The following is a 16,214-nucleotide window of genomic DNA, read 5'->3' on the forward strand; positions in this document are numbered from 1 at the left end:
AAGACTACGTAGCATAATTGATAGACACTAAAGTGGACCTAGTCTTAAAGATTCTTTGCAAGTTCTAAATGGGCCAATTACAAGGTCAAGAGTTAGGAAGATCAATGAAACTATGTAAGGATGGGTGCAATTTACTTGGGATGAATCTTGCTAGACTCCAACATTCAAAATGGGTCTGAAGGAAGGAGAACTAGTTTTGATCCATTTGATGCAAACTATGGAAGAGTACAACATGACTTAGGATTTATTATTTGGGCCTATTATTATGTTTATGTAATTAAAGGTCTTGGACTTATTTATTTCATTAAAATGTTTTATTTTATTATTTATAGGAATTATGCTAGAATAATTGAGCTTGAAGATGTTTGACCCACATATGTTTTATTTTGTTGAACTAGAATTTTAAGAGAAATATTATTATATGTATTTTAGAGGGGGCGCCGGCCATAGCACCTAGAAAGGGTTTTATTTTCAGCAAGTGTGGATGCCTAGGGTTTTATTTTCTGCAAGTGTGAGTGTCTAGGGTTTCTCTTGCGATATAATTCGGCTAGGGGTATTTTAGAAAAAGGGACCTTATTTTGGCCTAGAGTTTTAATTGGGGTTTGGTTTAAATACTTTTTATAGCCTCATTTTACAAAGTTTATGAAATTTGATAAATATATTTCATTGTGAATTGAGTTTATCTTTTCTTGTTCTTGAATGAACTTTTAAACCTATCAAAGGCAAATCAAAACCTTTGTGGATTTCTTCCTTGTAATCTAAGTTATTGAGACAAGTTCTTCAATAGCTACAGATTTTCTATAATCTAGGTTCTTGAGATGAGTTCTTCAAAGGGTTTAAATTTTCCATTGGCTTGATTTTAACTTTCTTGGATAAGTTTTTAAATTGATTGTGGATTCAATGAATTTCAATTGTATGGGTTCATATCAATAATTCTTTCCATTGAATCGAACCAGAAGAGAATCTTTAATTTCAGAAGACATGATAGACGAGAAACCCTAGCCGCAACCCTTGAGACTAGAGAAAAAAAAAACCACAACTTCAGAAACAGAAAAACCCTAGTTGAGAATTTGGAAACCAAAAAAAAACCTTAGCTGAAAATCTTAGAATCAAATAAACCTAGAATTCTTAACCTGTCTCTAATACCATAGCAAGTTTCTTTGGCTGAATGATCTTCTACCTCTTTCTTCTCATTCATAAACAGCAAAAATAGATTACATAGATTAGAAATTCGAAATCTGACTTCCTATTTTAAAGGGATTCAAATCTTGGATAAGATATGTTTCCCATACTTATCTATCAAATCTTAAATATTCAAATCACAAATTCTATAAATCCTATACAACTGCACAAATCTGTCTATACCCGAAATACATAGATAAAACATAGAAATTAATTCAAGTAAATATAATCCACTAATGGTTTTGCCATTCTATGAGCTGCTTCATTGGGCATACATCCAGTATTTGGATAGTACATCTTGGGATCAACTTCATCATTTTCTTTACGTCATATATCAGGTTTCCTAGCAGGGACATGGATTCTCCATCAGCAAGTATCTCATTAACCATTAGTAGAAAATCGCTTTCAATGTGTAGTTCTTGTAAGCCCAAAGGGATACTTAATTGTAAATCCTTTAGGATAACAATCAGTTCAATCTCCATAGGATCATTCACCTCATTTTCTTTTTTACTAGCAGTCAATATGAGCCCACCTTTTTATCTCTTAGAATAATTCTCACTCTTGCTCTACATTGATCATGGAATATAGCTCTATCAACATTCAATTTCAACACCCCTGAGGAAGGAGGTAGCCAACAACATCTTGAAGCTTTATATGCTTTGAAGCTTTTTAAGCTTTCTTATGTTCTTGATATAAAGACAGCATAATCTACTACTTGCTTAGGCTTTAGTATGTTATCTTCATGTATTTTTTGGTTCCTTCTATACCACATGCCCCAACTATAAGAAAAAACTTCTTCACATCCCCATTACTCCCCTTGATTATGACTTCTTTTGCAAGATTTACAAAATCTTTTTTATCTGCATATGACATCAAGTAGCTAAATGGTTTTCGCCATCAGTCTCTTATGGAAGGGTGGTAAAAGAGAGTATGATTCACATCTTCCTCCTCCTCCTCATTATACTACTTGCAATAATCTTCTATAATCACTTTTCTATACTTCAAATTCTTCAGAGTTGGAATCCCATCTTTACAGGTCCTCTATACAAGCACTTTCACTCGATTTGGTAGCTTCATTTTCCATATTCTCTTCCACAACTTTTTCTGTTCCTCAGCATTTGAGTTCTCATCTTCTGGTCTGGACTATCCAAGTGGATGAAAGAATCTATATGCACTTCTGACATTATAATTTCCATTATTTTCATGTTCCCATATGAGACAATCTTCTCTTCTTTCTGAGCCAATTATAATCTTCAAAACTTTAGCTGTTGGTGATAAGACTCTTTTGACTTTATCCACATACCACCACTTTGTGGCATCATCAATAAGGCTTGCCACTATTTCACTATCTTCATCTTTATGTGCAGTGGAGGTGTGCGGTATAAGTTTATGATCTAGCAACTAGAAATTTATCCATATGTTAATAGATTTCCTATCCTCCACTCTCCACCTGCATCCTTATATCAAACTCTTTTTTTCCTCCCATAAACCTCTCCATACATAAGAAGGGGCTAAACCTAATGTTCACTCATTAAAACTAGTTTTTGGGAAGTACTTGGCCTTAAAAAACTTTATGCAGCAAAGTTGTGTCCTCTTTTAAAATCCTCCGTCCTTGTTTGGCTAGTAAAGCCAGATTGAAAGTCTGCAAGTCCACGAAACCCATACCTCTATTTGTTTTTGACTCACACATCTTCTTTCAACTCACCCATCGAATTTTGTTCTCATCTTTCTTTAAAATTTTGTCATCATATTTTCCAACAGATTACATATATTTCCAGAGAGTTTAAAGCAGCTTATCGTGCATGTTGGAATAGATAAGGCCACAATTTTGATAAGGACTTCCTTACCCACTTGAGATAGCAATATTTCCTTCCAACCTTGAAGCTTAGTTCATACTTTGTGCTTTAGGTGTGAAAAAACTTTATTTTTTCCTTTGCCAATCATATGAGGAAATCCTAGGTATTTCTCGTACTATTGGTAATTTTGTACCCCTTAAAAGGTCATGATCTTCTCTTGTTGGCTATTAGGAATATTCTTACTAAAAACCATAGAGGTCTTCTCTTTATTCACCATCTGATCCGAAATTTTCTCATAAATCTCAAGTAGATGTTGAATATTCAAGTTTGTCTACATATTTGCCCTAAGAAAAAGAATACTGTCATCTATAAATAAAATGTGATTTATTTTTTGAGCTCCCTTGCATATCTTTATTTCATCAATTTGCTTATTCACGTTAGCCTATTGTAGCAATGAGATCAAGCATTTAGTGCACAACAAAATAGATAAGTTATATCTCAAACTAATTCCAAGTAATAATTGTGATACATTAGGGTCATGTTACAAAAGAGTGGCCTTCTGCCTTTTGTAAGGTCTGAATAAATGATTAGAGATACTGAGAAACGAGTGTGGGCCTGGATCGGGCTTTAGTTTTAATTAGAATGGACATTATTTCGGGCTACCGATATCTCTGTTTAGATCGTTTTCTTTTCTTAACAAACCCAGCATATGAAACCAGGTCCTTCCCATCCAACTCTAAACAAACATTTTGATAAGTCAACAAACAAACATAAAGATAGAAAAATTAAGTCAACAAATGATAAACAATAAATGTCAAAATAAATTATTCCACAACTATATAAAGAATTAATTTAATGACAAAAATAGGAATTCATTTCCTTAATCTTCCTCTAAGCCAAAGACTAACATTTAGGCCTGATTTGGATAGTGAAACTATCTCAACTCATATCATACAGTCATTACAATTTTTTTAAACTTTTAAACAAAATACAATAAATAATTCAAATTTTTTTAAATCTAAAACAAAAATAATATTTTAATAATATTTATTTAACTTTCAACTTTTATTTTATCTTATTTCATCATATTATCCAAACCTAGCCAAGTTGAGAAATTTTTTAGTCATAAAGAGGTTTAACAAAAGTAAATCCACAAACTGATGTGACTTGATATGATACGTTAGATTGTAAAACTACTTTTATTACAAAGTAGATCTTAAGTATCGCATAAATTCATGTTAGTTTGTAAGATCTTTTTAAAGATGTAGCACTTCTCGCTTCACAATCATCTGAAAAACATTGTTCAAGCTATGAATAAGTCGTCTTAACATCACTCAAGAAGGCTCATTGTGTGGATTGTCAATGCCTGAAGTCCACACGTGACATTATTTTCTCCAAACACATCTCAATCAACAACTGTCTTGTTATTGCCATTGCCATGTTCTACCTGAGCTTGTTCATATATTTCCTTGAACCAAAAGTCTATAGCAAACTCACTCATTTCTTCCCAAACCCCTTGAATAGGCACATTGAATAGCTTGTTATCTGGTTCTTTGCTTCACGTCTAGAAGTCGATCACATCCTAAATGAAGCCCACCCCTCATCTCTATTGCCTCTCCTTCTCTTAATAGTCTTACTTTATGTCACGTCCCTACAATATTGATGTCCTTAAATTTGTAGCCATGAGCTAAATGGTTATGGATATGTAGTGATCCAACTTCAACTTCAATCGTTGCATATTATACATCAAAAGAGTGAGCACAAAGCAATGGCTTAACTCAATGTTCTCTGCGTCATTAGTCTTTTTTTGTTAAATAAATGTTGCTGGCTTTAATGTGGCCCTGAAGCACTACTTTAAAGATAAAAAGGGAAAAAAGAACAAGTTCCTTCATGTACAAAAGCTAAAAGGATTCCTTTGTTATGGTATGGAACAAACATTAGGTTCTTAGAAACCCTTTAAGAAAAAAATAAAATAAAATAAAATAAAAAGAATCTAAACACCTGTTTCAAAGCATATGCTGTGCGAATACACCAAGATTGGTGCACATATTTATAATTCATGAGCTGCGATGCTATTAACCATAAGTAAGACCAAATTCTCCATATTTTTAATGAGTTTTGCTACATACAAGTACAGTCGTACATTAATCTGTGTACCAATACTGATTTATTCATTATTAAAATTTAAATTAACACTGTTTTTAATAAAATTTACTTTTTGACCAATCACATCATATTGGTGCACAGATTAGTGTACAATTATACTTGCAACTATACTTTTCCATTTTTAATCGAGGAGGAGGCGACCCATCGAGCGAGATTGAGAGAACTGTGTGTCGTTGGCACTACATCAACTTTGTTCGCAAATAATTTGAAGGAAAAACACATATAACCATGGGTGAATAATGAGTCGATTCGAATTGAGATTATCTCTGATTATTTGATTGAGAGATAGACACAAAATCAAATGTTTTCGTGGGGTCTAAATTACTTGAAGATCTCATCTGGATATTATTAAATGTCGTAAGACTCATATGCTGTATCTATCTTATAAATCATCTAGTTTAATTAGATAATTAGAAAAAATCTCAATTCCGTGTATAATGCATGCTTTTACGTGTAGAAGTCAACTTTATTTTAAACTAATTTGTTTCGTTAAATACAATCATTTTTACATATTTTTTATGTACTCAATTGATATGATTGGTTAAAACAGTTATTTTATATTAAAAAAAGTGACACACTCAATCACGTTAGTAAAATACGTAAAAAATATGTAAAAATAATTATACATAAAATTTTTTAAAAATTAAAAGAAAAAAAACAAGAGAGAAAGTAATATACAAATGGAAAATTAAATTAGCAGCACTCTAATTATAATATTTGTATAATATTATCGATGGGACATGCAACAAGTGAATATTTTATTATTGTTTATAATTGATATGATCTTGATAATAATATTAAGCGAGCATTATATATAAGATATCGTGAGCATAGGAGTCGGATACGAAACTGACCTTGCCACGATAGTGACAGGTTCTGGGACACTTTCCTTTTGTTGCAAAAATTCATTAATAATAAAGTAAATCTTTCCTGATATAATTTCATATTATATATTATATCTATTTTATAATAAAAAAAAATATTACTGAAACGGCTCATTTATATTACTACTCACTTTACTCTATTAACATAAAAAATTAAAACATAAATATAAAACAGGTAGAGGAAATATAGAATTTCAATATTTATTTTTTTGTGTTTTCAAATGTTATTTTATTTTACATATTTATTTTTTTAATTATTTTAATAAATTATGTGTCACCACCACTTCAACAGGATAAAATGAGTGGTATAAGTGGGGCGGTACAATAGTAACATTTTTATAATTTAATATATCACATCAAATTTATGAATTTATTTTTATAAAAAATTTTTTAGGTTAAAGTATTTATTTTAAATTTTATCTTAGGCTATCGTTTGAGATAATTAATCACTTTTATTTAAATTTTAAAAACAAAAAATATATACGAACTCTCTCACTTTTTATTTTTGACATCATATATTCATAACAATATCTTACAAAACTATCCTTAAAAAATTAAAAAATAAACAAAATACCATTAAAGCTGAAAAAAGGGAGACAAAATACCTTTAATAAACCAAATATAAAATGAAAAAAAAAATAAGATAGTAAAGGATGCGTTATTAACTGTATATATCTCACTCTGTATTCTAAAATTCTAAAATTTATATACAATTTATAAAGAGAGAGAAGTTATATTTATAAATTGGTACTAAATTTTTATTATACAGATGTACAATAATTGTGTCTTTTAAATAAATTATTATGAAAAATTTTATTTAAAAATTGGTATGTAAACTACACCTTCTATTTTATTGTTGTGATAAAAATTGATTTGTTAAAAAAATTAAAATTAAAATATTTTATAAATTAAATATTATTATTTCTATAAAATAAAAAATGTGCTTTACAACTTTTAGATAAAACAACTCAATTATTATATGGAAAATACTACTCTTCTCGTTGAGAGCTATAGTTGAGGGATTCTGATTGAGATTTTTTTTTTTATTTAGTGAAAAAAAAAATATTTTTTGATGATAATGTAAATATTTTAATTTTAAAAAAATATTTAAATATATTAAAAAAAAATATATATATAAAAATATAAAAAAATATAAAATATATTAAGGCTCAGTTTGGATATTAAAACTATTTCAATCCATTTCATATAATCATTATAATTTTTATAAATTTTTGTCTAAAATATAACTAATAATTTAATTTTTTTAAAATTTAAAATAATAATAATATTAAAAAAATTATTTTATTTTTAATTTTTATCTTATTTTATTGCGACGGCTGCAAGAATTTTTTAATTTTTAATTTTCAACGGGGCCCAAGGCCCCAAAGCCCATTTATAAATACCCCTAGCCCTACCTTCCACTTCTACTCCGTGTGCGAACCACCTCAAACATTTCTTATTTCCGCTCCAACAAACAGCACAAAAAAGAAAAAAAAAACCAATTCTCCACCCCAACCAAAACGAATCCATCCATCCCTCTCCATCTCCTAGATTCCTTTCTTCTTTCCATCCCACCGTCCTAATCGGTACGTTTCTTTTTTACTTTTAACTCTCTACGATTAAGGTCTTTAATCTCCTTTGCTTGGAGTGTTAGCCTTGGAATCATGTTGAAATTAGGGTTCTTAGGGTTTATCGTTTCATTTCTGGTTCCGATCTTTGTTGGATTCGCGCTTGGAGACTATCTTAATTGTTCTTACAAGTTCTTGATTGCTTTTCTGGTTGTTGTGATTCTTTCGATAATGGCGTTTTGTGGCGTATTCAGCAGCTTACTGCACTATATGCTTCCTAGAAAGCGAGCTTGTGAAGGAGTGGCTGTACACGAAGATACTGATAACAACAACAAAAACAAGAAGATTCGGATCGTCGAAGCTGCCGATCCGACGGTGAAGATCAGCAGCGACGTCGTTTGTGGTGAGAACAACTGCAACAGCAACAGCAGCGACAACCACGGGAGCGGTAGCTTAGTTAAAGAAGAAGAAAAAGAGGAGGCTTCTATCATGGCTTTGGGTGATGCCAATTCGACGGACATCGACGAGGATCTCCACAGCCGCCAGCTCGCGGTGTATGGCCGTGAGACGATGCGCCGGCTTTTTGCTTCCAACATCCTTGTCTCAGGGATGCAGGGTCTTGGCGCCGAGATTGGTATATATATATTCCTCTGTCAATAATTTTCAGTTCTCTCTTTTATTAACCAAGATGTCTCTTTTCAACGATAAATATTTAAAAAAAAAAAGATGTCATTTTTCACCGATGGAAAGGTAAAAAAGATGTCTTTCATTCTCCTTATAAGGTCTGGTTCGCATTGACTTTGAGTATTCAGTATGATGATCTAGTTTCATGAGTGATGGGTATTGATTGCTGTTTATTATGAAATCATCTGGTTGTTAGATTGTCCTAGATTAGTTTATTTATTTTGGAGTTTTCGCATACATGTTCACGTATCAGTCATGTCAGTTTCAATTGGCGATTCTTTCCTTCTCTGGCTTCTTTGTACATGAACGTTGTCATATTTGGTTTTGGTTTTTCATCTCTGCCAAAAAAGCTTCGGAGGTTGGTGGACAGTTTGTTTTGTTCATTTTTTTTCTCTCTCATTCTCCGAGAGAACCAAACTATATGGAAATGATGCAAGAGCGTACCTATCATCTGATACATTATTGTCATGTACACGCTGTATTAGTTTGGATCGTCTGCTGCCCCTTTCTCTCTTTTATTTTTCTGGTCCCTGATTTTATTTTTAAGAGATATCTTATACTTCATATTCTTTCCTTGTCCATGTAGCTGTGACTTGATTATCATTCTTGCCAGCGTAGTAATTCTGATGTTGGTTCTGTGATCCTTACTCTTACTGGTGTGTTCAACGTTCCTTTTTTGTTGGTTTGCTGCAGCGAAGAACCTCATTCTTGCTGGTGTCAAGTCTGTGACCTTGCATGATGAAGGGATGGTAGAGTTGTGGGATTTGTCCAGTAATTTCATCTTCTCTGAAGGTGATGTTGGTAAGAACAGAGCACTTGCTTCTGTCCAAAAGTTGCAAGAGCTCAACAATGCTGTGGTTGTTCGTGCCTTAACAACAAATTTGACAAAAGAACAGCTTTCTGATTTTCAGGTACTTTTGTTTCTTTTATTTTTTTGTTGATTTATTGATTGTCTAGTTATCTCATTAATGGAACTTATTGATTCTAACGTTGCCCAAAAAAAGTTAACTATCTTCATGTTCTTGGGAATTCAAATCGAACCTTTGCATAATGGTTCTTACTTAGATTTCGTTTGGGTGCCATTTGGGTATGAACAATTTAACTTATAAAAAAGGTATGAACAATTTAGGACGTGCTAACAATTAAGGAAAGAGAAATACTTTAGCCATAGAGGGATTATACAAGAGTAATCCCACAAATTGATGTGGATTGATGCAGTTCGTCATATTGTAAAGTTACTTTTATTATAAAATAGATCTAATAGATCAAATAAAGCTACGTCAGTTGGTGGGATTACTCTTGTGTAATCCCTTTGTGGCTGTAGCACTTCTCATTAAGCCACCTCTTAGCTTTCTTCTACTATTTCTTATTTCAATGGAATTCTCTGGTTTCAATTATTAGATATTGTCTTGATGATAGGTTTCACTTATTGGATATTAATAGATCTAACGGATCACATAAAGTCATGTCAGTTGGTGAGATTACTTTTGTGTAATCCCTTTGTGGCTGTAACACTTCTCATTCAGCCACCTCCTAGCTTTCTTCTACTATTTCTTATTTCATTGGAATTCTCAAGGGTTCAATTATTAGATATTGTCTTGATGATCGGTTTCACTTATTGGATATTGTCCTGATGATAGCAAATTGAGTTTCGATTTCGTTTGTTATTGTGTTGGTTAAATTATTGTTGTTGCTAGATATTCATCATATTTTCATTTGTAGTTGGGGTTTAGAGTAAGTTGTCATATGGTGAATTTCCATTTTTAGTAGTTGCTATGGTTCTACTTCCTAGTTGAGTTCATATCACAAATTGGTTGAATAAGGGATTCGAATAATGATGAGATACAAATTTCTAAATCTTTGAATCGGTGTTCTTTATAAGTTCCAATCTGGTTTTCATTTTCACACCTAAGCTATCACCTAAGTAGCTAATCTAGTACGGGTATTATTGAAATTGTAGTTTCTAAATCCAGTAATTTACTTGAAACTGTAAAGAGTAAATGATTAGAATATAATTTTTTATTTGATGAACTTCTGATGAAGACTCCTCAAATTTCCATAAAAAGTTTGCTCTAGGGTCAGTTTGGCCTTATCTCTGCATTTAATATAATGATGATATATCATATTCTCTTTTCTATTATACTTATCAAAAAAATGATATATCATATTCTCGTTAAGCTGATTTTCTTAACAATGTTATGGAGATGTGGAGTTAGAAACATCCCTATTGCTGTAACGAGAGAACTTGTGCTTCTTCAGAACTAGCGGAATATGATTTTATTTGCTTTCTTCCATTACACCATTTGATTGCAACCCACCCCTCAACCAGAAAGAACAGGAAAAGGGAAATTGTTTGTTTAAAGCATGGAGCAGGATAAAATGCTTGCAAATAGGATAGGAAGTGCTTACTTGTTTTGCAGTAACTCTATATTGGTGATGTTTTGGGGTTGCAGCAGCGTAGTTCAAATCTTGATTGTTTTATCTGAATATAAGCTGATTGATTTTTGTTACTTATATTAAAAAAAAAAAAAATGCTGATTGTTTTTTGTTTTTTATGCAACGATAGATTTGCTGTGTGTGTGTGTGTCAAGAAAAAGTCTATTTACAACCGGCCAGGGGAACTGTGGGGCACTGTGTCCCACGTGGCCAGTTGTTTTAGACCAAAAAAAAAAAGTCATCTTAAATTGAAGAATAATGAATCGAAGAAATTCGAAACAATCCTAGCAAAAACCCACATCTGAAATGGAAGCACATGAGATTTAGAGAAATTAGATGAAAATGAAATTATTTGAGAACCAGTAACTCAGAGAAAGTGATGTGTTAATTACAATTCGAATATCTCCAGAGGGGAAGGAAAAGGAGGAGGGAAATGAAAGAAGGTGTGAAGAGGAAAGACTGACTAGCTTGGATTGAGGAGAGCAAAGGGAAATAGAAGAAAAAGAAACGAAAATGGGCAATGGCCTCTGCTTTTGCTGCTTCTCCTTTTCCCTTTGAAAAAGAAACGAAAAGTGGAGTTTGCGAAGGAAGAAGAAAATTTTGTGTGAACCTTTGTTGCTGCAGTGATCTGCTACTCAACCGAAAAAGAAGGAAAATATAAAATGTTGTTTGCTTCAAAGTGTGGTTTGCTACACCGAAGGAAGAAAATCTGTGTGAACTTTTTTAGCCTTGTCGCGGTGGTTTGCTACTCGACTGAAGAAGAAGAAAAATAGAAAATCTTCGAAGTGTAGTATGCTACACCGAAGGAGGAAGAAAATTTTGGAACTTTGTTTTGTTTTGTCCTTTTCTTTGCTTTTGTCTTTTTGCCTTTCTAATTTTTGTTCTTTTTTTAATTTTTTTTTCCTTCCACATAAGTTTTGCCACGTACAGCCGGTTGCATCCCATTTACTCAGGCCGGTAGTATGTAGCAAAACTGGTGTCTCAATGCACTGGTTTGTGTTTGTATCATGGTTATTGGATTGGATAAGCTAATGTTTATTCTCTGGTGGTGCAGGCTGTGGTCTTCACTGATATCAGTTTTGAGAAAGCCATTGAGTTCAATGATTACTGTCATAATCATCAACCTCCTATTGCATTCATCAAAACCGAAGTCAGAGGCCTTTTTGGTTCTGTGTTTTGTGACTTTGGACCTGAGTTTACTATTGTTGATGTTGATGGAGAGGAACCACACACAGGTATAATTGCATCAATCAGCAATGACAATCCTGCCCTCGTATCCTGTGTCGACGATGAAAGGCTTGAGTTTCAGGATGGGGATCTTGTTGTATTCTCAGAAGTTCACGGAATGACAGAATTGAATGACGGGAAACCAAGGAAGATTAAAAATGCAAGGGCTTATTCATTCACCCTTGAAGAGGATACTACAAATTACGGAGCCTATGCAAAGGGTGGTATTGTTACACAGGTGAAGCAGCCCAAGGTGTTGAACTTCAAGCCATTGAGAGAAGCATTAACCGAGCCTGGTGATTTTCTTCTCAGTGATTTCTCCAAGTTTGATCGTCCACCTCTTTTGCACTTGGCATTCCAAGCACTGGATAAGTTTGTGTCTGAGTTGGGGCGGTTCCCTGTTGCTGGTTCGGAAGAGGATGCTCAGAAACTTACATCTATTGTCACTAACATTAATGAGAGCTTGGGAGATGGTAGACAGGAAGATATTAATCCAAAACTTCTCAGGCATTTTGCCTTTGGTGCAAAGGCGGTACTGAATCCCATGGCTGCAATGTTTGGTGGTATTGTGGGACAAGAGGTGGTGAAAGCATGTTCTGGGAAGTTCCATCCACTTTTCCAGGTTACCACTGATATTGTCTTATTTCATGTTCTGGATAGTTGGTTAAGCTTTCTAATATTGAAATTATGCCTGAAGGAGCCTTTCTATCTGGCCTGTGACCTAGGCTTTTGATGTTAGTCTAATTGTTTATTCTTGGTTGCAATACGATCTTGACCACTTTTTGAGGGGTGAGAGTTAGTTTATATCTTATCTTGGTTGCCGTTCTCATAATGTAATGTTCGTTTACTTGTTTTTACAGTTCTTCTACTTTGACTCAGTGGAGTCCCTTCCTACAGAGCCGGTGGATTCTATTGATTTTAGACCATTAAATAGTCGTTATGATGCTCAGATTTCTGTCTTCGGTTCTAAGCTTCAGAAGAAACTGGAGGATGCCAAAGTGTTTATTGTTGGATCTGGTGCCCTAGGCTGTGAGTTCTTAAAGAATGTAGCCTTGATGGGAGTTTCATGTGGCAATGAGGGGAAGCTTACACTTACTGATGATGATGTGATTGAGAAGAGTAACCTCAGCAGGCAGTTCCTATTCCGTGATTGGAACATTGGTCAGGCCAAGTCCACTGTTGCTGCTTCTGCTGCTAAATCAATAAACCCTCGATTCAACATTGAAGCCTTGCAGAATCGAGTTGGTCCTGAAACTGAGAATGTATTTGATGATACTTTCTGGGAGAGTTTGAGTGTTGTCATTAACGCTCTAGACAATGTGAATGCCAGATTGTACGTTGATCAGAGATGCTTATATTTCCAAAAGCCACTTCTTGAGTCAGGAACTCTTGGTGCCAAATGCAACACTCAGATGGTCATCCCTCATCTCACAGAAAACTATGGTGCCTCAAGAGACCCTCCTGAGAAACAAGCCCCTATGTGCACTGTACATTCATTTCCACACAACATTGACCACTGCTTGACATGGGCTCGATCTGAATTTGAGGGTTTGCTTGAGAAAACACCAGCAGAAGTGAATGCCTATTTATCCAACCCAAGTGAATATTGCACTGCAATGATAAATGCAGGTGATGCTCAGGCCAGGGATAACTTGGAGCGTGTGCTGGAGTGCCTTGACAATGAACGATGTGAGACATTCCAAGACTGCATTACCTGGGCTCGTTTGAAGTATGTTCCTTGAATAGTCCTTTTAGTAGCTTTTTTTTTTTCCTTCTGTAAAAGCTGCGATAGAAGTCTTTGTTTCTCCCTTCAATAGATGATATTGTCTTCGAATTCACTCAGGTTCGAAGATTATTTTGCCAACCGTGTGAAGCAGTTGATTTATACTTTCCCTGAGGATGCTGCAACCAGTACTGGGGCGCCATTTTGGTCTGCACCTAAGCGATTCCCTCGTCCGCTGCAGTTCTCATCTGCCGATCTCAGTCACCTCCATTTTGTTATGGCCGGATCCATTCTACGTGCAGAGACATTTGGTATCCCAATTCCTGACTGGGTCAAGAACCCTAAGAAGATGGCTGAAGCTGTTGATAAAGTGATGGTCCCAGAATTTCAGCCCAAAAAAGATGTGAAAATTGTGACAGATGAGAAGGCTACCAGTATGTCTACGGGTTCCATAGATGATTCAGCAGTCATTGCTGAACTGATTATGAAGTTAAAGCAGTGCCAGAAGAACCTGGCACCAGAATTTAGGATGAAACCAATTCAGTTTGAGAAGGTATACCTTCTACCGTCAAGTCTCTTTCATTCGATTTTTAGCACTATTCCCATGCTTGTCTCTTGTCACCTGCCCCTAGATTGATCTATTGTTAATCTAAAATTAGTCTGTAATGGTTTACTCTGAAATTTCTATAAACTTCTTCACCCATTTAAGCTCCCCTTTACTTGAAGTAATTTTCTACTAACTAATATTTGAATCAGCTTTCTGATTTTCATGAATTTGATCCCATAAATGTCTAGGATGATGATACAAACTTCCATATGGACTTGATTGCTGGCCTTGCCAACATGAGGGCACGAAATTACAGCATTCCGGAAGTTGACAAGCTCAAAGCCAAGTTTATTGCTGGAAGGATCATTCCTGCAATTGCAACATCCACTGCGATGGCCACAGGTCTTGTCTGCCTGGAGCTCTACAAGGTTTTGGACGGAGGGCACAAAGTGGAGGACTATCGGAACACGTTTGCCAACCTTGCGCTGCCTTTATTCTCCATTGCCGAGCCACTTCCACCCAAGGTTATCAAACACGAGAACTTGAGTTGGACTGTCTGGGACAGGTGGATCCTGAAAGGCAACCCTACTCTGAGGGAACTCATTCAATGGCTCAAGGAGAAAGGGTTGAATGCCTATAGCATCTCATGCGGAAGTTGCCTGCTTTATAACAGTATGTTCCCTCGGCACAGAGATCGAATGGACAAGAAATTGGTGGATCTGGCAAGGGAAGTGGCCAAAGTAGACCTACCTACATACCGTCGGCACCTGGATGTTGTTGTGGCTTGTGAAGACGATGAGGACAATGATGTTGACATCCCTCAAGTATCAATTTACTTCGGTTAGGTTCTTGTTCCCAATAATCCGAGTCCATCGGATTGTGAATTTAGGCTAAGAACTGAACTCCATATTTATACCTGTCTTTGGCTCTACTGTTAATTTAACACAGGAGAACACCAAAATGGATATTTTTCACAACATTTTATATATAAAGTCTGAGTAACTTTGATTTCATGTGCTGTAATAATTTTCCCTACGATCGCTTTATTCCAGTAGCATTTCTATTTTTACCATCATGTCTATAGGGAGCTACTCTCAAAATTTCGTATTTGTGGTTGCTCTTGCTTGAATCGTGTTTCCTATATCATTGCCGTCTTCCTTCCTTGCAGTGTTGAATAATTTCGTGACTTGAAAGGCATTACTGCTCTTTCTAACTCCATAGTAAAAGTAATTATGATGGCTGGACTTGGTCAATGAATTCTTCATTTCTCTTGATGATTGTGAAGTGTCTTTTTAAACACGACTACGAGAGGATGGGATGAACCATCCTGATGGCTGGGTGATGTAGAGCTTTTGCAGCATTCTCTGTTGCAATCATTCACCCAACGAGAAGCGTTACAGCTAAGACATATCATAGTTATGATAAAAACAGTATTATAATATAATGTAATAGATTAAATCACTTAAGTTTGTAAATTTATTTAAGTGAAATTTATTTATAATTAAAGCATTTGTTTTCACAAAAAGGGCAAGAATTATTGAAATCACCATCTCTAACAATATGGTTTAGACCAAAGTAATGGTCATCTCAAATCCCCTTGCAACCCTCTTGGTTTTTCAACTAGTTTCCAAGGTTTTTCGTACCGTACTGTACCGGCCGGTACATTCCGTACCGGTGACCAGGCCGATACAGGTAAAGTATCTATTTTGTACCGGCTGAAATACCGGCTGTACCGGCCTGTATTTCGGCCTGGTACGGTCGGTATTTTAGCCTGTACCGGCCGGCATTTCGGTATTTCGGCTTTTATGTTTTTTTTCTTTTATTTTTTTTTATTTTTTTTATTTTTAAGTTATAATCTCATTTTTTGACCCCAATTCATATTAGACTATTTATAATTTATATATACATATGTATTCATGTATAATTTATTCATATATAGATTATTATTTTGAAATATAATTTATATATATTTATATATATAATTTATTTATATATCGACTA

At 34.5% G+C, this 16,214-nt stretch overlaps 1 protein-coding gene across 3 annotated transcripts; it reads left to right on the forward strand.

Moving 5' to 3' along the window:
* Window positions 1–7,460: 7,460 nt before the first annotated feature.
* LOC122294029 (ubiquitin-activating enzyme E1 1-like) lies at window positions 7,461–15,226 on the forward strand. Of its 3 annotated transcripts, none has more exons than XM_043102498.1 (7): window positions 7,461–7,614; window positions 7,851–8,230; window positions 8,974–9,191; window positions 11,771–12,565; window positions 12,804–13,672; window positions 13,787–14,219; window positions 14,462–15,226. In XM_043102498.1, the coding sequence occupies exons 2-7, from the start codon at window positions 7,867–7,869 to the stop codon at window positions 15,056–15,058; spliced, it is 3,276 nt and encodes a 1,091-aa protein (XP_042958432.1). In that variant the 5' UTR covers window positions 7,461–7,614; window positions 7,851–7,866; the 3' UTR covers window positions 15,059–15,226. The 3 variants fall into 3 exon arrangements, with proteins under 3 accessions (XP_042958432.1, XP_042958431.1, XP_042958430.1); XM_043102497.1 differs by having other exon boundaries at window positions 7,854–8,230; XM_043102496.1 differs by lacking the exon at window positions 7,461–7,614 and having other exon boundaries at window positions 7,629–8,230.
* Window positions 15,227–16,214: the final 988 nt, after the last annotated feature.

This window comes from Carya illinoinensis, chromosome 14 (genome assembly GCF_018687715.1).
Source record: "Carya illinoinensis cultivar Pawnee chromosome 14, C.illinoinensisPawnee_v1, whole genome shotgun sequence".
In the NCBI taxonomy this organism is placed as follows: domain Eukaryota; kingdom Viridiplantae; phylum Streptophyta; class Magnoliopsida; order Fagales; family Juglandaceae; genus Carya; species Carya illinoinensis.

What these genes read in the sequence shown, in the direction of transcription:
- LOC122294029 (XM_043102496.1), top strand. Translation starts at nt 7,693, where the DNA reads ATGTTGAAATTAGGGTTCTTAGGGTTTATCGTTTCATTTCTGGTTCCG. An exon ending in GGGTCTTGGCGCCGAGATTG is followed by an intron (nt 8,231 to 8,973) that starts GTATATATATAT and finishes GGTTTGCTGCAG; the next exon opens with CGAAGAACCTCATTCTTGCT. An exon ending in AGTTCCATCCACTTTTCCAG is followed by an intron (nt 12,566 to 12,803) that starts GTTACCACTGAT and finishes TTGTTTTTACAG; the next exon opens with TTCTTCTACTTTGACTCAGT.